This window comes from Muscardinus avellanarius (genome assembly GCF_963383645.1).
Source record: "Muscardinus avellanarius genome assembly, chromosome: 2".
Taxonomy (NCBI): Eukaryota; Metazoa; Chordata; class Mammalia; order Rodentia; family Gliridae; genus Muscardinus; species Muscardinus avellanarius.
In genome coordinates this window covers 67,543,907-67,566,071 of record NC_137787.1, presented here as the reverse complement: position 1 = coordinate 67,566,071, position 22,165 = coordinate 67,543,907, and the positions used below count along the sequence as shown (strand labels likewise).

Genomic DNA, 22,165 nt, shown 5'->3' with positions numbered 1-22,165 from the left:
GTATAATAAGAAAGAAAGAAGAAAAGGATAAGAGAAAAGGAAAGGAAAGGGAAAGAATGGAAAAGAAAGGAAAAGAGGCAGACATTCCTGTACTTTAGATTTGGTTGACTGGAGAATTTTGGTACCATCCATCTCAATGTGGAATGTAAGAATACAAGCAATTCTAAAGGGGGAAGAAAAATGTAATTAAAATGAGATTCAATCTGAAATGGTTTCTACATTTTATTTTTTACTGAAAATACGCATGTCCTGGGTCTCTAGAACTGAGAACAAACACACAAGCGCAGAAAAGTATCTTTTGCTATGTTTATTTTTTCTTACTTATTGGAAAAAAGAAACATTAGGAGATTTATATTGGTGAGCCATTTCTAAGAAATGTATAAAGAAACACTTAGAAGTAAATTCAATTTGGGTAATTAATTAGTATATGAAGAAACTTTGCTGTAACTTTTCAGTTTGACATTTCAAAAAAAGGAGAATTGTTTTTCTCCAATAAAATTATACACATCTCTAAGCTAATGTAATCTTAGAGCCATAAAAACAAATTTGCCTTGCACAGAAGTATTTATTCTCTAATTTCTTACAAGTGATTTCATGCCTTCAAAATAAATTTTAAAAATTCCATTTCTAATCTTGCCTCCAGTTGAACTAAACTTGGATAAACACAAACACTGAATTCATGTGAAAATAATTACAAAGCTATGTGGCAAGAGACAAACAGTACAAAACTTAGTGGTTCAGATCAGAAATGCTGAAAATCATACTAAGGTTGGTGAAGTAAACTTGCATTTCAGTACTAATCCCTTGGTATAAAAGACGTAACACAAGCCTGGCATGGTGGCATGCACCTGTAATCCCAGTACTTAGGAGGCTGAAGTACACGAGAGGCTGAGATAATAGGCTCGCAGGTTTGAAGCCAGCCTCAGCAACCTCATGAGGCCCTCTGCAACCTATCAAGACCCTGATTCAAAAATAAAAAGAATAAAAGCCAGGCATGGTGGTGCACGCTTGTAATCCCAGCATTCAGGAAGCTGAGACCTGAGGATGGCAGTTCGCAGACAACCTCAGCTACTTAGTGAGGCCCTCTGCAACTCAGTAAGACCCTGCCTCAAAGAATAAAAAAATTGGGCAGGGAGTATAGCTCGGAGGTCAAATGCCTCTGGGTTCCATTCCCAGACCCAGAAAGAAAGAAAGAAAGAAAGAAAGAAAGAAAGAAAGAAAGAAAGAAAGAAAGAAAGAAAGAAAGGGTCTATAGCTCAAGAGGTAAAATTCTTCTGGATTCAATTGCCAGTACCAAAAAAACTAAAACAAACCAAATGCAAATTGTTCTCACATATGATAAGGAATGAGCTGAGCTGGGATATAAATAAATACTTTACTAATTAGAAAATTCTCCAGATAAAAAGAATGAAAAAATACTCATAGATGCAATATAGAAAACACAAAAATTATACTATTTTGAAGTCAACTTAAAAAGCTGGGCTATTTTATTTTATTTTATTTTATTGGTACAAGGGATTGAGCCCAGGAACATTCTATCTCTGATCCACAACTCAGCCCTTTTTTATTTTTTTGTTTTGAAAAAGGGTCTTCTTAGGTTAGCAAGAGTCTTGCTACATAGATAGCTGAAGCGAGTCTCAAACCTGAAATCCTTCTGTCTCAGCCTCCCAAGTACTAAGCCTGCAGACCTGCCCCAGGCCTGGCTTAGCTGGAAGCTTTTAACCAGGCTAATCTTTCTATGATAAACAAGATTTGCAAAAGCGTCAACATAATTCCAGAGAGTTGCTGAAACAGCACAAACAATGTCTGAGATTTATTTTTGTTTGTTTTCTCCCTTAAACCTCAATTGACTGGAAGAACTTCTCAGAGGTCCCCACATATTGATAATAGGAATGGGAGAATCCTGTGCCAGCTAATGGTTAGGGCATAACTGTTCCTCTCACACCATCATTAAACCAAGTGAATACATAGAGATTAATCCTCCAAAATAACCTACAATTCAGTCCTCTAAGGAGAGGAAGTGAGGAGGGTAGGCAGAACAGATAAAGAAAAAGGAGAAATAATAACACTGCAGCAGAAAGCAAAAAGAGGGCAGTGGACTTGCTCTTGGGAAAAATCCTTAATTTATCTATAAATCCTATCAGAGAGAGAAAAATACCTTTACAAAGATGACAGAGAAAGAGAGGGCAAATGCCAGAACTATCCAGTTCAAAGCAACTTAATGACTTAAGAAACTCATTAAAATCAACTACTATATACTAGAAACTGGAATCTGTCAGCGGGTTTTTATCACACTACAATATTGCAGTGATTTGATGCTATGCTAAATTACATAACATGCTAGTCATTACTACATATATATATTTGGGGGGGGGCAGTACTGGGGATGGAACCCAGGGGCATTCTGCCTCTGAGCTACACCCCAACCCTTTTTTTTTAACAGTTATGACAGTTATGTTGTATGATGAATGGTTATGATGATGGCTCATTATAACCAAAACAAAAAACAATAAATAAATAAATAAATACAAACAAAAAACCTCAAGTCACAGCCAGGCGTGGTATTGCACGCTTGTAATCCCAGCGTTTGGGAGGCTGAGACTGGAGGAACGCAGTTTATAGCCAGCCTCAGCTACTTATTGAGGCCCTCTGCAACTTCGTGAGACCCTGTCTCAAAATAGAGAATAAAAAAATAGGGCAGAGGGTGTAGCTCAGAGGTCAAATGCCCCTGGGTTCCATCCCTAGACCCACAAAACAAAAAACAAAAAACTCAAGTCACAGGAAAAATCCTTTCTATTTTTCAACCCCCACACACACACACAAACACACACGCGCGCGCGTGCACATACACACACAATTTTTTAGGACTATAAAATCATCTGCAAAGTTTACAGCTATGTTAGAATTCAGTCTCTATGGATGAAATGTCATTTTCCCTCAATTCTGAAAGAGGGTCTTGCTAAGTTACCTCATGCTAACCTTGAACCTTTGATCCTCCTGTCTCAGCCCCCCCCCCCCCCGCCCCAAGAAATAACTTTTAAGAACATTCAAGGGGCCGGGATGTAGCTCAGTGGCAAAGCGCCTACTTTGCAGGTGTGGCGCTCTGGGTTGAATCCCAGGTTCCAAAAAAGACAAAAACAAAAAAGAACATTCAATCGCAAGGTGTGGTGGTATACCCCTGTAATCCCTCTAACTTGGGAGGTTAAACAAGAGGATTCCAAATTTGTAGCCAGCCTCAACAGTGTAGTGAGGCCCTTTGAAACTTAGTGAGACCTATTTCAGAATAAAAACTAAAGGACTGCTTTTGGTAAGGACTGAACAGAGGAGATTGAGGACCAGAGATGAAGTTGATTTGCCAGCCGCCTTGGTGAGGCTCTGCAGGAGTCAGGAGGCGGCCCTCACCCAGGGAGCCCTTCCTTTCCAGTCTGCCTCAAGGGCCAACGGTCAATCATTTTGTTCTTTGTCATCACTGCTTCTTTGAAATGACTTTGTTCACATCTGTCATTCATCACAAACAAAAATATTTTAATGATCATTACATAATTTCATAATGTAATCACTTAACTATTTTTTCTTGCCTCCTCCCTTTGTTTTCTCTCTCTCTCTCTCTGTGTGTGTGTGTGTGTGTGTGTGTGTGTGTGTGTGTTGCTAGAGATTGAACTCAGGGGAATTCTACCTCCAAGGTACATCTCAACCCTATTTTATTTTATTTTTTATTTATGTATTTATTTTGAAATAGAGCCTTGCTAAGTTGCTGAGGCTGGCTTCAAAAACTGCAATCCTTCTGCCTCAGCCTCCCAAGTACTGGGATTACAGGTATGGGTTACAATACTCAGCTTTATTTAAAAAAAAAAAAAAATACTGCCTAGCTCCTGGGCCATGGTTTCTTCTACAAGTATTATTCTCCTACCCATAAGAATTCAACTATAGATGGTCATGATGGCGCATGCTTTTAATCCCAGCATTTGGGAAGCTGAGACAGGAGGTTCATGGTCCATGGAAAGCCTCAGCTACTATTTAGTGAGGGCCTCTGCAACTCGGTGAGACCCTGTTTCAAAGTAAAGAATAAAAAAATAAGGCTGGGGGTATATCTCAGAGGCAGAATGCCCCTGGGTTCCACCCCCAGTACTGAAGAAAAAAAAATCAACTCTAAGCTTCCATGGCCCTGATGTATGTATGTGTAAGGATGAGAAAATGAGGATGAGTATTCTGTGGCTAGGTATGAAGACACTCTAAAAATATGAGAACTTAGGTCTAGAGAAAAAAACTTGAGAGGGATATGGCTAAAGCCTGGAAACCATAAAGTTAAGTAAAGTAGTAAATAAATTGTTCATCAATCCAGGTACACAATCAAGGAGAGTACCCTGGAGACTGGGAAAAGTGGGTTTCAGGGTAAATCAAAAGAAGGACTATGTCATACTTATAGAATTTATTTAGTCCTCCAATGAGAGAGGCTAGAGTGTCCGATAACTTCCAAAAAGACTAATCAGTTCTTCACTCATGTAGTGGATTTTAAGGGAAGTCAAGTATGCCTTCAGGTAACATCTCTAACCTTTGGGGCTGACCACAGATCAGAGAAGCAAGCTCTTTCAAGAAGCTGTAAGGCCATCTTCACACAGGATATACCAGCCGGCAAGACAATGGCTCTGGCCCATTTAGCCAGTCTTAAATTCCTATTGGAAAGCAAGGACTACCTCAATGGAAAACATGTTAGAAACAGTTATCTGTCTACCCATCTGCTAAACCATTTCTAGATGGATAGAAAAGAAAGGGGATAAAAAAGATACCTGCAGCTCAAAAGTCTCCCTCAGCTGGGTACAAAAGTGCTCACCTATAACCCCAGGACTCTACTTGGGAGGCTGAGGCAGGAGGATCGGAAGTTCGGGGCCAGCCTGGGCAATTTAGGGAGACACCGTTTCAAAATAAAAGATCAAAAAGTCTGGGACATAGCTCAGTGGTAGAGCATTTGCCAAGCATGTGCAAAGCCCTGGGTTCAATCCCTGTTACTACTGGGGGAAAAAATCTTGCCAACCCAAAACAATAATGAGAAGACGACTCATTTCCTGGCCCATAGGTTTCCCCAAGGAACAGAAACCCTCTTTGTTTTCTCATCACCCAACTCAGTATCTACCATCTAAGTAGAGTTTAATAATTATGACGTTAAGCTCCTGCTCTAAAACTGTAAATATCTCCCAGAGGTTGTTAAGCTAATTAAAATTAGTCATTTATTCCACTGTGGGACTGACAAATGTGGGATTGCCAAACTCAGAAAGTACCAGAGCATCTGTGCTGGGCTAGTCAGGAGTATACAGAATATGCCGCAGTACTACCACCATCATTACAGCCGAAGAGCTTAGGATCAGCTAAGGGCCAAACTCTAAAACATGACAAGTTCAAAAAGAGTGTAAAGAAAAAGGCATTCTTTAAACCAACTGGATGTCACTGGGTGTGGTGGTGCACACTATAATCCTAGTACTTGGGAGGCTGAGGCAGGAGGACTGCAGGTTTCCCGCCAACCTCAGCCACTTAGTGAGGCCCTCCACAACTTAGTGAGACTCTGTTTCAAAATAAAGAATAAAAGATAGAGCTGGGGGTGTAGCTCAAAGTTAGAAGTCCCTGGGTTCCATCTCCAGTACCACAAAAAGTAAATTATTTAACTGATTGTTTTCACATCATGTCAAGAAAACATCTTTTTCTAGAGTGTTCTAATCTAATTGCTGTTAAACTAAGTTTTTAGTAAGCATACAGCTTTGTACTTGCCAAATACACTTCCAAAACTCATTCTTTTTATAGGCCTAGGCACACTATAGAAACTGTATTTACCAAATACACAAGTATATTTTAGACCCGTAACTTAACTGTGAGATATTATTCCTGCACTCATCTCAACAGTGTAAGTTTAAATCACCAATTATCCAGTTCCAGTGATCTCAGCCAGCCATTTCTCTTCCTCCTGTCTTTAAATTCACAGAGAAACCGGCACTATAATTAGCGCTTTGCTTCAGAAATCAGGGTGACTTGGATCCCTCTTCATCAAAATCTGGAACCAACTCAGTGACCACAGAAAAACATGCTGATAGCCGCCACTATATAAAGAAGAGCATCGAGGGCCAACTGTCCAAAACTGCTGTGCACCACCCTGTCCACCCGGCGTGTGAGATTCCACCTTACGGTGGGACAGGAGAGGAAGGGAAAGGAGGGGAGAGAGGGGGCAGTGTGAGAGTGGGACGAGGGGGCTAGGGCTGGGAAGAGACAGTCAGGGAGTGGGGGTTGGGAGGTGACACACTTTCAGCAGGGGAGGCAGATGTCCCAATGCCCAGCAAATAGTTGGTAATTGTGACTTCTATGACATAACACTCTCACAAGATAAAGATCCCAGTAGCCATTGTTTCTTCTAAGAACAATGACTTCCAGTTAACACACGGCCTGTGAGAGGTGGCAATGCGCTGACCTGTATATCACACATACTCGTGGAATTAAAGGATTATTAGGATACCGGATGTCCAAACACTGCCAAAATGTGAACACACAGGAATAATAAAAGAGCAAGGGACAGCAGAATCAGAAGTTGAAAGGATGACAGCAACTTCGCTCCACACAATCTCCTGTGTCAATAAGCTCGACCACAGAAGCCTGCCAACCTTGGGCTGGCCATAAAGTCTACCGCTTTATGTTTGAGAAGGAGCAGGGCATGGTAGTGCAGGCTACAGAACCACAGCCATTCTTCCCTTCTCTAATTGTGCCAAGATACCAAAAGGCCAACAGGTCAAGATTAAAGAAAGATGGAAACAATACATTTATAAGTTTAGTGTCTTTTCTAATGAAAAAGAAATGACTATGCATATATACTATCCTCGATTCCAACTTCGGCATTAGGAGGAGAAAAAAAGGATAAGAGAAATAAATTAACTATGGCTAATAGGCAAACTCACAAATCAGACTAATGGAGCTAAGCACACAGCTGTAAATCATCAGTCCTTAGGTAGACAGCTGAATGAGTGCCTCCAGATGACACTGTAATGCTTACTGGTCCTAGGAAAAGAGATAAAACGGACTGAGTGATGGTCTCCCTGCTGACTCTACTCAAGACCCTTGCCCATCGTCCACGCCTGGCAGCTGACTACTTGTGAAAAGCCAGCAAAAGAAATGTAGGCTCTGGGCAAGGGAGGGTCCCACAGGCACCAGATACCACAGCATTAGCCCAGCCCAGAAGGCTGCTTCCAGAACTGCCAGGGAGACACAAGCTTTGTACATAACCTGTATAAATATTCTACTAATAGCTCAAAGATAGCCAGAATCTTCAACAAAACACCACAGTGAAACACTGACATCACCAGAAAGTTTTTGAGTGGAATTTCCAAACAGGGCATAAGTTTAATGGACATGCCAAACTAAGAAGTTAATGTGCACTTATGTACAGCCACAGAATTTGAGGCCTCCTAAAGGGATCTTAAAGATCTTTCAATTCAACTTTTTTTTTCCAAGCAACCTGAAGCTGTTTGGTAACTCAACTAGAGTTAAAAACGAGTCAGTAACCTGGGTGTGACGGCTCACACTTGCAATCCCAGCATTCGGGAGACAGAGAACAGAGGATCACAGTTCTAGGACAGCCTCGGCACTTAGCGAGGCCCTTTGTAACTCAGTGAGACTCTGTTTCAAAAAAATTAAAAGACTAAAAAATAGCACTGGGGGTGTAGCTTGGTGGTACAATGCCCCTGGGTTTTATCCCCAATACCACACACACACACAAAAAAAAAGTTAGTGCAGAAGCAGAACCTAACCTTCCCCACAGTGTTTTCAATGCTTTTTCCACTCAGGGAAAGTGACCTTGAAAACTGGTTGGATGACAAAGGCACAATTTTATTGGTCACCAGGATAGCAAGAAACAGACAGGTAGCCTGTAGCAGTAATTTCCATAAGAGCGAAGTGCAACTGAAATTTTAAGGCAAGCAAAAGCCTTAAATGCATGTAAGTTCTAAAAAAAAATTAACAGTATGTTGAGGAAGCCCTTGCTTTATTCTAGGTTTTAGCCAGCAATCTGTTGCTTCAACCCCAGTGAAAACTATGCATTGCACAGCCTAATTTAAAATGTAAAGCCAAACTGATCTGGAAAAGTACAGCTTTATCCTTGTACTTAATTTATACTATACTCTACTATAATTAATCCTGAAATAAAAGCTATATTCTGAGTAAAGACAAAAAGCTCTTGTTAATGACATTCCATTCCCAATGCAGAATATGACAAAAGGCTTCTTTATTTGGAGCCAACTGTCATTATACTTTGTGGCTTGTATGGAGCTATTGGACTAATATTTGTATGGGGATTAGAGTTAGGATATAACCAATCAGTTAACTCCTCCACCTCAGTTTTCTATTATCCTCAAATAAATGGCCAAAAGGGTTTTTTAAAAAGAGAGAGAACTGGCAAGCAGAACGACAACTATATTTTTGAGATTAAACTCTCAAACCCTCCACAGTTTGCCGGGCAACTAATAACCATTTGCCAAGCTGTTCATTTAATAATGAGTCAGTTAAGCCAAAGGCAAATGTTCCTTCAACCAACTGATGCCACTACAGTCATATCCACACTGAGCTCCAGTTATTTATGTAACATACTTCATTTCAAATGAGAAATACAAGTTACCATGTAAGAAAAACAAACGCCTTCCATTAGCCACATGCAAGCTACACTGCATTTAAAAAGTGATCGATGATTCTGTAATTTATGGCAGCTAAAAGGACCAAGAAATGATTCGGGGAGCAGAGGGCAACTCCTATCTGTGTCACACATTTTAGATGGAGGTCCCGAAGCTCATCCTCCAACTCTGTAGTCAGAAACCACAGGACTTCAGGTCCTCCTCCAGAGTGTGCTCCCTTGACATATAAAAAAGCATTGACACATGAGGCTATGGGGATCATGCAGACTAAGCAAAATGCCACTTGTCAAAGCAAAATAAAATGTGCATTATATGACCAAATAATAAGGCAGAGCACTGCTAAGCAGGGGGAGTAGGAAGCTGTGTGAGTTGCTTCCCAAGAAATACAAGTGTAAGCCGGGCTTGATGGCACACGCTTGTAATTCCAGCATTCAGGAGGCTGAGACCGGAGTGTCACAGTTTGCAGACAGCCTCAGCTACTACTTAGTGAGGCCCTCTGTAACTCAGTGAGACCCTGTTTCAAATAAAGAATAAAAAATAGGGCAGGGGGTGTAGCTCAGAGGTCGAATGCCCCTGGGTTCCATCCCCAGACCCGCAAAAAAAAAAAAAAAAAAAAAATACAAGTCTCAAGAAAGACGACCACGCAATCCACTAACACTTGTCTCTTCTTCCGCCCATCCCTGCACACCCGTGGGTCCAGAAGAGCAAACAGGAGACATCCCTCCACCTGTACTTACTAATAGCTCGTCCATACTGGTCTGGCATTTTTCCAGGTTGATCCGCTTGATTGCTACACGTTCTTGCCTGGGCTTGCATAGAGCGGCCTGAACCACAGCTGTAGCTCCACTGCCTGAAAAGAAAGAAAAACCACATCAGCTGTCAAGAAGAACACTGCTTACTATTTCTAACCCTCTTACCAAAATAAATATCTAATTTTTAAGACTTCTACTCAAGGTATTCAAAATGTTACCATTTGACATCTTTTTAAAGAGTTTAAGCTCTAAAGTAATTATCTGGAGGAGAAAAAGGAAGAGGAATCTGGATTTTTCTAGACAAGGTGTGGGTGAAGGCACAGGGACAAGGGACATGAGCATGTACGTACTCCCTGCAGGGAAGCCATCACCGTCCGCAGCTCTGATACTTGCTAACTGCAGTGCCTTTACAATACCCTAGGTTCTTCTTCCACTTCACCCAATCCAACCACTCCAGCCTGAGCTACTTCAGGGCTTCCGCCAGATGTGGTGACAACCTATCTGCTCTGAGCACTCTTGGGGCTTATTCCTTCAGTGCTTGCTCTACGATAAAAAAAAGGGGAATCAGCCCTTGTATGCTCATGTTGAAAGCACAACTTTCACGGATGCCAGGCAAAATGATGCAAATGTGTAATTACTAGAGCTCTTGGCATTCATATGAATTTCCTATTTCTAAGGTTTCATGATCATTAGCTAATGCACTCAAATTCCTAAGAGGCACAGTCATGTCATTATCCATATTTTATCAGAGCACATGTAGACGTGTAATGATTGGTGGCAGAGCACAAAGAGCTCCTAATTGCTTTTATATCCCATAGGGGTAAAAAGGGGCCCCCACGTTAAAGCATCTCAAGTCCACAAAATACCAAAAATGTCATTCTAATCACATAAATCCTCTTCCCCTCCTGGATAGCCAATGAGAGAAAGTCTGTGTTCAGGACTGTGCAAAGGGGGTCCAGACATGACATGGTCCCTTTCTATCTAAAGTTTTTCTTCATGTAACACATCTCACATGAATCACTGGATATCATCGAAAAGGGGAAAAGGGGTGGTATTGAGAAAGAGAGATCAATACTGGAAAAAGGCATGATAATTAGAGTTCAAAGGCAGCCACTCCCAACCAAAGGAAGCACCTAAGGGAGTCCTACAGAGCTGGAGCTCAGCCCTTCCTTCTTCCCTGTTGCTCTTTGTCTCTGGCTCCCTTATCACTTGACTCTCCAAATCCATGTCTCCAACTCCAAGGCTCCCACCCCAGGGAAACCCGTTCATGGTGAAGAAATCCCCACACACTGTAAGGTAGGACCTTTACTCATCCAAGTCTCCTTACCAGCCTGTACATTTTTATCACTAGCTTCATTTTATATATTAAAAAACTGAGTCTCATAGAGACTTTGTTTTTTAACATATACATAAAGAAAGAAAACTTGTCCAAACACAGACAGTAGTGCCTGGGCAGAGATCTGAGTTAGTCTCTGGGCTCCAATATCCCTGCTCTCTTTCTACTTCCCAAATCCAGAGCACACCCTGGTCTTCCTCACTTGTTTTGATCTTGCCAGGAAAGCATTTTATTCAGTCCCAAATGATTGAACAAAAAAGAACCAGCCTGGAGGGAAGGCTGGAGCTAGCTTCTCTCTCTAACGCTCAAGCTGGGAAGAGGTTGTTTAAAAGGGCTTCCTCTCTCTAACTGCGCTGCCTGCTCCTCAGCTAAGGCTCAGTCCCACCAGATCACCTCATGCTGGGCTTAGTCCAGAATGCTCCCTAAACCAGAGCCAAACACTACAAAGAGCCTGCTGATAGCAAAGTGTACTTTCCAGTCTCCAGAAGGAGAGCCTATCACTGAAGGGAGCCACGGAGAAAGTGCTAAGTAGCCGATTAGCAGGGGCTTTGTCCCCAACAGAGAAAACAATAAACATCTTCAACAGGCTGCTGATGGGAAGCCGTTTGCACTCTACCTGCTATATGTCTCCCCTTAACCCCAGTCATCCAACCAGAAGGAGCTGGCCAAGATGTTTTCATATGAGTGAAACTGGAGAACAGAAAAGAAGAAAGCAAATTCTCCAAGAAAGAACCCAACAGGTGTCTGTAATACTGGGCTGCCTCTCGCTGTCAGTCAAGTCCTTGAATATAACTCCCCTGACCTTCACTAACATGTGTGAGAATGTGAACACAAAAAAGAATTCTAAAAATCCAGAAAGAGTAGCGGAGAAGGTCTTTTATTCGAGCTTTACAATCAGAGAGTTGTTTCTGCTTCAGTTACAGCTGAGCACAGAACAACTGCTCTTATCTCCAGACAGTAAATATGACGCTTCATGACCTAAGATCACAGTCACACCATGACCACATGTGGTCATTCAGTGGACGCTCTGGGAGATTCCACCCTGAATCCAGAGATTTCCTTCAACCACAAGAGATATCAAGAGCAAAGTTAGAGATGGAGGACACCTTGGAGACAAAATCCAACCCTTATTATAGATGAGGAAACTGAGTTTGGTGAAGAATAAGGATTTTTGTTTTTACTTTTGTTTTTGTTTTTCTGCAGTAACTGAATAACATAGGATTAGGCCCCTAGCACAAGGCATCCTTCATCCTATATCTACCTGTATCTGCACTAGGTTAGAGGCTTTTTTTTTTTTCAAATTGCCAATCAGAATTCATTAGTCATGAAATCAATTTCCTGGGGGTGGAATATAGAACTTTTTGAAGAGAAGCATCAGAACGTACCTTTCATATTACTGGAAAGAACTGTTGTTTTATTAACCAGTTTTACCCAAGCTGAAGAAGAACATGTTTTACTGTAAGTCATGATAAAAATTGGAAAACTGCTGTACTAGATTAAGATTCCCTGGATTTAATGCATGTTTTGGAAGGAAAGGAGGAAAGGACCTAACTGCATAATTCTAAAGAACAATTAGAAATTATATGAAGAATCCAGGTGTGGTGGCACACACCTGTAATCTCAGTGATTCCAGAGCCTGAGGCAAGAGAACCACAAATAATTCTACGCCTGGCTTGCCTCAGCAATTTAGCAAGACCATGACTCAAAATAAAAAATAAAAAGTCCCCCTGAAATCACATACTTAACAAAACCCTGAAATCTTGAATTTAGTGCACTCTGAAAAAGAAAATGGAGACCACACATTAGTTAAGAACCGTATGTCTCTATTATTCAAGTTGAGTTAGATTCAACCTAGAGTAGGAAGAGTTTAATGGTTGAAGTCCTGAACCCAATGAATCATCTATCCTGAAAGTTTGGAGAAAAAGACTAAATGAATTATGTGTGTATGCTGGGGGAAGAGTGGATTTCTTGATTTAAATTCATTTGAATTTAAATCCTCAATGGACAAATTCAAGATCTTATTAATGGTAATGCTTAAACTTTAAAATAAAATTTTTTGATTTACCAAAAAAAGGGGCTGATTATATAGCTCAGTGGTTAAGTGCCCCTCGGTTAGTTCCATCTCTCCTACACACTCACACACCATAAAAGAAATAATACTAAGAGAGCCTTGCTTTAAGGATTTTGATGCATTTTGTGATTAGATTAAGAGGAATCTAAAAATGTACAGCTTATAAATCCAGGAATTAGACATATGTTAGTAATGTGAAATAAATTAGTAACAATTAAAATGTTAAATAGCACCTTGCCTTTATTTTGAAATATATATATATATATATATCATTAACATTTTGGTAGTATGTTTTCATTTATATCTCATGCACTGCTTTGGGAATAAGGAGCTCTGAACATATCAAGAATTACTTGGTTTATTCCTGACCCTCATTTCAAATAAAATAAAATCATTTTACAGGATGATGGCCTCTGTATTCAAGCTAAGAGAGCATGGCTTTACCTCATTTCATGTTCCCTGTTTAAAAAGAGCAATTCATTTTTGGTAAGTAATTCCAGACTGAGAACAGCCATTTAGAAGTTTTGTGGAGCAATTATGTCAACGGCAATCAGAGGCAGGAGATTCCCTGAGTTCATTACCAGGGTGTAGACTCCCCTTGGGTTGACACATCTCTCACTTCCCCTTTTGTGCTGCTGGTAATACTAAGCTAAATCACCAGACAATTGCATAGCTGCATTTCACACTTTGAGTTATCCCAAGAAATGCTTTGTGGAAAAGCAATTCAGTATTACTTCTTTGGATTTCCTTAATCTATAAGAAACCGTCATGAAGAACTTTCAGTATTTCCTTTGTAAAAATCACTATTATGGCTAATAATGTAAACAGTATGTTCAAAGTTCCTTCTCCTATGACACTCACTATAAATTCCTCTTTGCACTTACTGCTAATGCAAAAAAAAAAGAAAGAAATGTCTCTTTCCCAAATAACCTACTGAATAAAGAGAAATACATAGCATCATATATTCCCTTTTTTGTCCTTACAGAAAGCTCGGGCCTAAGTTTGATGCTTAATAACACCAATTATCCTGAGCTGGGTTTCCTGTGACTTCCTCCTACCCTTTCCATTACCTGGACCCTACACCTTTATGCTACATTTAGGGGAACTTCCATTACATGAACAATGATCTTAGAGCCTACCAAATTCATTCCTTCCAAAACATGCTACCTGGCCACCTAATGTAAAAGAACAGGCTTGTGTGTAACAGCCACGAGACAGCCTCAGGCTTAAGAAGGCAAGGAAAAGATGTTTACTTACATTAACTCATCCACAAACAGTGGTTAAACCCCTACCATGTGGCAGGAAGTTTGCTAGATAATAAAAGTTCAAAGGCGACTGCTCCTGTTACAAGTGACATAAACCCTTCTGCAGGCTCATTTCTGTGGAGAGGTTAAAAGGAATGACTGGAAAGCTTCTGTGACAGGCTGAATGTGTGTCCCCCAACACTCATGTGTACTGGCCCAAAACCCCAGTGCGACTGTCTATAGAGACGGGGATTTTGTGGCTGTGGCGGAGGTTAAATGAGGTCAGGGTGGAGGACTCATATCATTGTAAGAGACAACAGAGAAGTGTTTTTCTCCTCCCTGCCATGTGAGTACAAGGTGCCCATCTGCCAGCCAGGAGAGTCCTCACAGAAAATGCACCCAGTCAACACCTTGATTCTGAACTTCCCAGCCTCCAAAGCTATGAAATGGATTTCTGTTGTTTAAGTCATCCAGCCAATGGTATTTTGTTATGGCAGCCCAAGCAGACTAATAAGAAAGCCTTTCAACGTCTGTTCTAAGTCACTCTCACACTGACACCTATGGTAAATAATGCAATACTAATGACAAAGTTCTCAGAAATTTCCTAATTAAGTCAACAGCAAGAGGCAAGATTCAACTGAAGGGCCTCTGGCAGGACATCACCATGCCCAGGTCTTTAGGTTAGTAAGACCTTGAAAAGCAGGTTAGATAGGGATAATACCCACCCACAGTACTGATTCCCTCTGTAACTCTGAACCTCAATTCTAGCTAAACTTCAGCTTGCTTAACAGCATAATGTAGTTCATGTCACTGGAAAACATCAACTTAGTGAAAGTTAGAATCAATATCTCTCTCTCTCTCTCTCTCTCTCTCTCTCTCTCTCTCTCTCTCTCTCTCTCTCTCTCTCTCTCATTGCACATCTGTAACATGAAGGAGGGAAACCTCACAGTTTGTACTGTCTCCAAGGACAAGAGGGCAGAGTGGAGCAGTTCCATGCAGTACTAGGTCTGATTCTGCTAGCACCAGAAAGATTCTGTTGTTTGTCTTTTTGTTTTGTTTTGTTTTTTACGGTACTGGGGATGGAGCTACACACCCAGCCCTATTTTTTATTCTTTGTTTTGAAACAGGGTCTCACTGAGTTGCAGAGGGCCTCACTAAGTAGCTGAGGCTGTCTATGAACCACAATCCTCCTGTCTCAGCCTCCCAAATGCTGAGATTACAAGCGTGCGCCACTCTGTTGGTTTTTAAGGAAGGAAAGGAGAGCTAAACTTGGAAAGCAAGATTAAATGGTTTCTGAGAGCTGAAGTAGAGCGATAGGTGTAAGGATCTAAAATATAAAAGAAAAATCAGAAAATTCAAAAACTATGAGTTAATATTCCATAGCATAACTTCTAGCTTATAATGTACTTTAATATCTAGCCTAAAAAATTATTTTAAGACAAACATGATGTTGCATGGCCTGTAATCCCAGTGCTTGGGAGGCTGAGCCACGGGGACCACAGGGCAGAGGATAACTTCAGCAACTTAGTAAGTTTAAAAATAAAATTAAATAGGAGTAAGGGTGTGGCTCAGAGGTAAAATGCCCCTGGGTTCAATCCCCATACCTCAAAAATAAAAGAAAATAATTTTAAAGCATCTTTGTCCACCCAGTTGCACAAATTTGTACTATCTCATACTACTTATCATTGAATGGCTTGTTTAATTTCCCCATGCCTTGGTGTCCCCATTTGTAAGATGGAAGTAACAGTACCCAGCTCAAGGGTGGCTGTCAATCACATGAGTTGATACATGGGAAATCCTTGGAACTGTGCCTAGTATATAGTAACACTAATTAAATCTTAGCTAATATTTATCCATAAGGAAATTTCTCCAGATTAACCAATATCCTATCAATAAATGATCTTAATATTTCATAGTATTTCACGATGTTGATACAACAATTTATTTAGCCCTTATTGTGTTGATGATTATGCTCATTTCCAGTTTGCTCCCCACCCCACCCAGTGCAAGCAATGTAGCAATAAACATCTAATACACTGAAAAATATATATTGGGCTGGGTGCTGTGATACATGCCTATAATTCCAACTACTAGGGAGACTGCAGTAGGAGAATTAAAATTTAAGGCCAGTCTGGGCAATTTAGCAAGACCCTGATTCAAAATAAGTAATAAGAAATTAGAAGGCCTGTGGATGTAGATCAATGGCAGTTCATAAATACTTATATGCATGTATATAAATATTAATTAGTCCATGAGAACTTTTTTCCCATATTGGCAAGATATTTTTAGAATGTTATTACATTAACCTCTGATGTTCATGATGGCCACTGGAAGGAAGTTCAATCATCACATCCTACGAAAATGAGGAGCACACAGCCAAAATTTTAGTAAGTTGCCCATCGCTTAGACCATCACAGGACTCCTTAATTATGCTCACCTGTCCCTCCCCACTGACTAGACTCTGGAGAGCATCAGGCTTTCTTTTAAGAGGTACTGGTTGGTGATGTGTAGTAAACAAAACAAGCCGGGCGTGGTGGCGCACGCTTGTAATCCCAGCATTCGGGAGGCTGAGACCTGGAGGATCACGGTTCGCGGACAGCCTCAGCTACTTAGTGAGGCCCTCTGCAACTCAGTGAGACCCGCTTTCAAAATAAATAATAAAAAAAAAATAGGGCAGGGGGTGTAGCTTGGAGTTCAAATGTCCCTGGGTTCCATCCCCAGACCCGCAAAAAAAAAAAATGATGTGTGCTCTACTTATATCAGGTGGCCAAGCTCAAAGCCCAAAAGACCAGCCAGTTACATGAGGGCCAGAAGGTGGCCGGGAGGACTCTGGTGAATGGACACACAAGCCCTATAGGGGTGCAGAGACCTACCATGGCAAGACTACTTGGATTTTGCAGAAAACCTAAAATGTCAAAAAAAATTTTTTTTGTCAGACCTCCTGATATGTAATGGCTGTGATTACTTTTTTGTGAGTGGTGTTGAGAATGGAACCCAGAGCTTCATGCATGCTAGGCAAGTGCCCTACCACTAAGCTACATCTCCGGGCCCCACAGGTTAATTTTCAAAAATAAAAAAGTATTGTGAGTCAAATAAAAGCTCACCAAAGGCCACATTTTCCCTATGTGACCACTGTTTAGTTTTAGGGCTGTGCCCTTCTTTATCTGATTATCTAAATTGTTTGTAAGATTGCACATGTAAAATTGCCATTTTTCTAGATCAAAAAATGGTCACATTTTGGGTTGTGATGCACAAGGCCCTTGGTTTCATCCCCAGCAACACACACACACATATACACACACACACACACACATATATATACACACACATATATATATATATATATATATATATATACACACACGCACGCACATTGCCATGCTTAGTAAAGTTCAATATCTTATGGATATACACTCAAGACATCAACCCAAACTCATTTACTACAGGTCGCTACCCACCTCATCTTACTATTTCTCATGGAAAGGAAGCCTTATAAGAGCTACACTTTTGTCATCTGGTTCATTCCATTTGAGAGGGACAAAATGTAGAGTAAAATCTCAAGTCAAACACAGCAGTATAATACAAGTGACACGGGATTTGATATACATATTAACTTACAAAAGAGATACTACCAAAGACCTGTCTGGATAAATGGTGCAAAACCAGGGGATATACCAAGCCCAGTGCAGCAAGACCATAATTCTCAAGGTAGCTACAAAACTGTGACCCTCCCCAGAGACCTGTCAGGTGTCACAATCCGGCTGGCTGAGTTATATCCTTCCTCTGCCTTTGTCAAAAGAATGAGTTAGAGCTTCCTTCTAGGGTTACTGGAGCAAATTTAGAGCTTACTTGAAAAAGGCAAATACCAGGCTGAGGTGGAGAAATGGCCACTTAGCAAAATGTCCTTATGTTTCACCTCTGACCTGGACAAACTACCTTACCTGGAAAAGTGGCTTGTTAAAACATTTAGAGGTCACAGACCTCACCAAGAAAAGCAGCCCTTGTATGTAAGTCATCAAGAAACATCTGATAATACCACAGAAAAACAAAAAGTAGCCTGGGGTTCTGATTTTAAGAGAGATAGAGGGAAATTGGGATGTGGAATCAAACCAGAATGAATGTAAAAAACTCACCTTGGACCTCAAGCCACATCTAAGCCAACAACTAAACTAAAAAGGGCTATACGTTTTAAACTTACCATGCTTACTAAACATGCAGAAGGTATACTAATTGGGATCGTCTAACATAAAGAGAAACAATTTTAGTTTAATAATTTTCAATTAAAATTATTATCAGAGGGTACAAGTAAATTCTGGGCACCAGATTAAAAAGGAGTGGCAAGTCCATGCTAAGGAGTTTTTAACCAGCAGACTCTAATTCTCCTGTAACTCAATGTGATTAATGTTGAGATTTACTCTAGACATTTTTGTTTTCTTAATTATACACAGTAAATTAAAAATCCTCTAAATGTGATTACTTGCCAATTAAAAATATATTGAACATTCACTCGTAGATCGCTTTCCTAGCAGATACAACACATTGATCCAATCCGTAGCACCAGAAAAAAGATACACATTAAATTTTAAGTCTCAAGAGCATTTATTTATAGGTCCGCCCCTCAAAGCTGAAACTGTGTCCTAGGTGTTGAGATTGACCCAACATAACTACTTGGAGTAAAACGCACAAGCTCTCCATCATCCATTTCTAATTTTAAAGAAAAAACCACCTTGTTTTGATACAGGGCACAGGGGCAGCCTACCCCAGGGATTGATTGGCTATAAATCACTTGTGATGCCTCTCAAAGAGCTGCAAGCAGAGTTCTCAAGGCTCCCAGATACTGTCCACAGCTTCCCCAGCTCTTCCATGCTCATGGAAAGGTCTCCTACAGCCTCTTTCCTCCTGGATCTGCCCTTCCACCCGGGGTTCCTGCATGCAGCACAGGAGTTCCTCATGACACTTCAATGAGCAAATGATGCACTTGGGAACCCACACTGGGGAGGCCACCTGCAGCCAGGGAGGGGAGGCCATGTTCTGAGCTGAGCTGGTGGCCTGCGCGACCTCCAAGTGAACAGGAAGGGCATGCTTACTCTGTGTGATTTCTGTGGACTGCTCATCCTGCCTGAGGGTCTAAGTTGGCAGCTGTGGTAGTTTAACTCAAGGAAAGAGCCGGGGAGGCCATCTGCCTTGAGGCTGCTCTGATCTGCAAAACACCCAGTTCAGTTCTAAAACCAAGTGTCACAAGAGAGCTCGTTCTAGAGAGCAACTTTAATCAAGTATAGTGGCACACACCTGATATTCCATTATTTGGGAGGGCTGAGAAAGGAGGATTGCAGATTCGAGGGCTGCCTCAGCAACATAAAGTTACCCTCGGCAACCTAGCAAGACCCTGTTTCAAAAACAAAAAATTAAAATAAATAAAATAGGACTGGAGGTATAGGTGAGAGGTAGAATGCCCCTGGGTTCAAACCCCAGGATAAATAAATAAATAAATAAATAGCGACATTCCACCAGAATAAACTGAAAACCTCACATCTTAAACATTGATTCCTCTGGCTTCTGCTCAGCATGTAGGAACTGCACAAAAAATGGCAGGCTAGTATACACTAGGACCTTGGGTGATGCCACTGGAGTATAATGAGGTGATAATTGGCACCCAACACCATGAAGAGGTGGCAGGCAGGGGGCCCTCTAGATCCATCTCCAGAAATTCTGTTTTAGGACCTCCACTGTAGGGTGGACATCTTCTGACAAAGAAAAATCTAATTTTTATACTGAACCAAAGGTCACTTTGAAGTCCTTACCCCTTGCACATGCAAAATCCCATGATCTGTCAGGACTGAAAAACTTCCTGTTCTGCACTGAGGGGGTAGTACAACTCCTCCCAGCAAAACCCACTCGCTTTACTGATTAAATCTGCCGAATAAAAGCCAACATTCCACAGAGGAATGCCCATTACTATTCACACAGATAAACAGATACACCCACTGACAAAAGACTAACAGGCACAGTGTCCGGTTCAAATATGTGTGGCCTGGTGATTGGTGATCTCTGTTCCTTACTGCTCCAACCTTAAGCCACCTGGAAATGGGATGGGCTCTAAATGCAAAAGAGAGAACTAGTATCTCCTTGGAGGTTGGTCTCATTCCATCCTGCCTCAGCTACACACCTGCTGGTTGGCTTTGCATTCAAAAGAAAAGGGCATCCTTCTGACAGGACACAACCCAAGGGGACACTGGCCCTGACAAGGATGCACAACTGGGGGACAAAGCTGCTTCTAATTGTGAGCTTTTGAGATCCCTGGATAACTAGGGGCTGGGTTTTCAGCCTGGAGAAAGTGGACAGTGTACTACCCTGGGAGCTTTCAGTCAAAGGGTTATTAGCATATCTATAGCCCCCATTCCTGTGTCCCTTCTCAGGCTTATGAGTCCACTGGCACAGCTCAACAGGGACACGGCGGGCGAAGGAGGACCCTGGTGTGCAACTGTGAGACCAATGCACAGCAGATTCTAGAAAGGTCTATCTGGAGCTTAGAGGCAAATTCTCAATACGGAACCAAGGGAACAATGTCCATCAGCTCCACCAAGAGACAGAGGCTCTCCAAGCTCCACTAACAATGCCTTGCTTTATTAAAACCCTCACTTTGTTCAGTTTTCAAGCACAATTCCTAAAATGAATCTTTTTATTAATGTCTAACTGACCCTGACAAAATATTCACTCTGTACTTCCTTTTTTTTTGTGGTACTGGGTATTGAACCCAGGGGTATTCTACCTCCAAGCGACACCCCAGCCCTATTTTTTTTTCCTGGTACTAAGGATGGAACCCAGAGGCATTCTACCTCCAAGCTACACCCCTAGCCCTATTTTTTATTCTTTTATTTTGAAACAGGATCTCACTGAGTTGCAAAGGGCCTCACTAAGCAGCTGAGGCTGTCTGCGAACCGCGATCCTCCTGTCTCGGCCCCCCAAATGCTGGGATTATAAATTTGCTTTTATTCTTTATTTTGAAAAGGTATCTCACTGAGTTGTAAAGGGCCTCGCTAAGTAGCTGACGCTTGCCACGAACCTGGACCCTCCTGTCTCAGCCCCCCCAAATGCTGGGATTACAAGTTTGCTTTTATTCTTTATTTTGAAAAAGGATCTCACTGAGTTGTAAAGGGCCTTACTAAGTAGCTGACGCTTGCCACGAACCTGGATCCTCCTGTCTCAGCCTCTCAAATGCTCACTCTGTACTTCCAAATCCAACCCACCCCTTTCTACTTCCAGGTAGTCAGGTAGTAGTTAGGATGGAGGGTCTGGGGTCAGAGAGCCCAAAGCTAGTTGGCCTTGGGCAAATTGCTGGTGTGCCTATGTCTCAGATTCCTCAAGTATAAAAAGCAAATGAAGCAAGGCACAGAGTGCATTCCTGTAATCCCAGCAACTCAGAAGGATGAGGTGGGAGGACCACAAGTTTCACAAGTTCAAGGCCAGCCTGAGCAATTTAGCAAGACTCTGTCTCAAAATAAAACAAAAGGGACTAGCAATATAGCTCAGTGGGAGAGTGACACCCAGGCTTCCATTCCAATACTGCAAAAAAAAAAAAAAAGGCAGCCAATGACAATAGTATCTACCTCCCAGGAAGGCTGTCAGTATTAAATGTGATAATACATGTAAATATAATATAAATGCATGTGCCTGAGACAGACGTGTTTACCAATGTCTAGACTCTTAATCTAGGTAACAGGGATAGAGACTTGAACTAGGGCTACTGAAACCTCTTGAGAAAATGCCTTTCTACTCTCCCCCGCCCCCACCCTGTCTATAATTGTCTCTCCCCAACTGAGGCTCAATTTCTATGAGCTTCCTATTAACTTCCCCTCTTTAGATCCTACCCCTAATAGCCACCACTGACAGCTCTTGTAACATAATGACTGGTGTGCAGAAAATTATGCAGAAAAATGAATCACTGTTCATGATACAATTAGCCATGCTTCGCATATAATTAGATATCCCTGGCTACCGCATCCGTGAAGAAGCAACTAAACAATTTCTCCTAGCTCAAGGACAGGAAGGGGAAAAATCCATTTACTTTAATGCTACCCACCTTACCCTACCTCTCCATCTGATCT

General features: G+C 41.4%; 1 protein-coding gene across 1 annotated transcript in view; it reads right to left on the bottom strand.

Annotated features, from left to right (window-relative positions):
- STK39 (serine/threonine kinase 39) overlaps positions 1-22,165 on the bottom strand; it is a gene marked incomplete at both ends in the record, with an annotated part of 297,779 nt that overhangs the window by 223,062 nt on the left and 52,552 nt on the right. Inside the window, one exon of the mRNA XM_080689383.1 lies at positions 9,395-9,503. Coding sequence (XP_080545509.1) covers positions 9,395-9,503 — 109 coding nt within the window. The remainder of the gene's footprint in view (positions 1-9,394; positions 9,504-22,165) is intronic.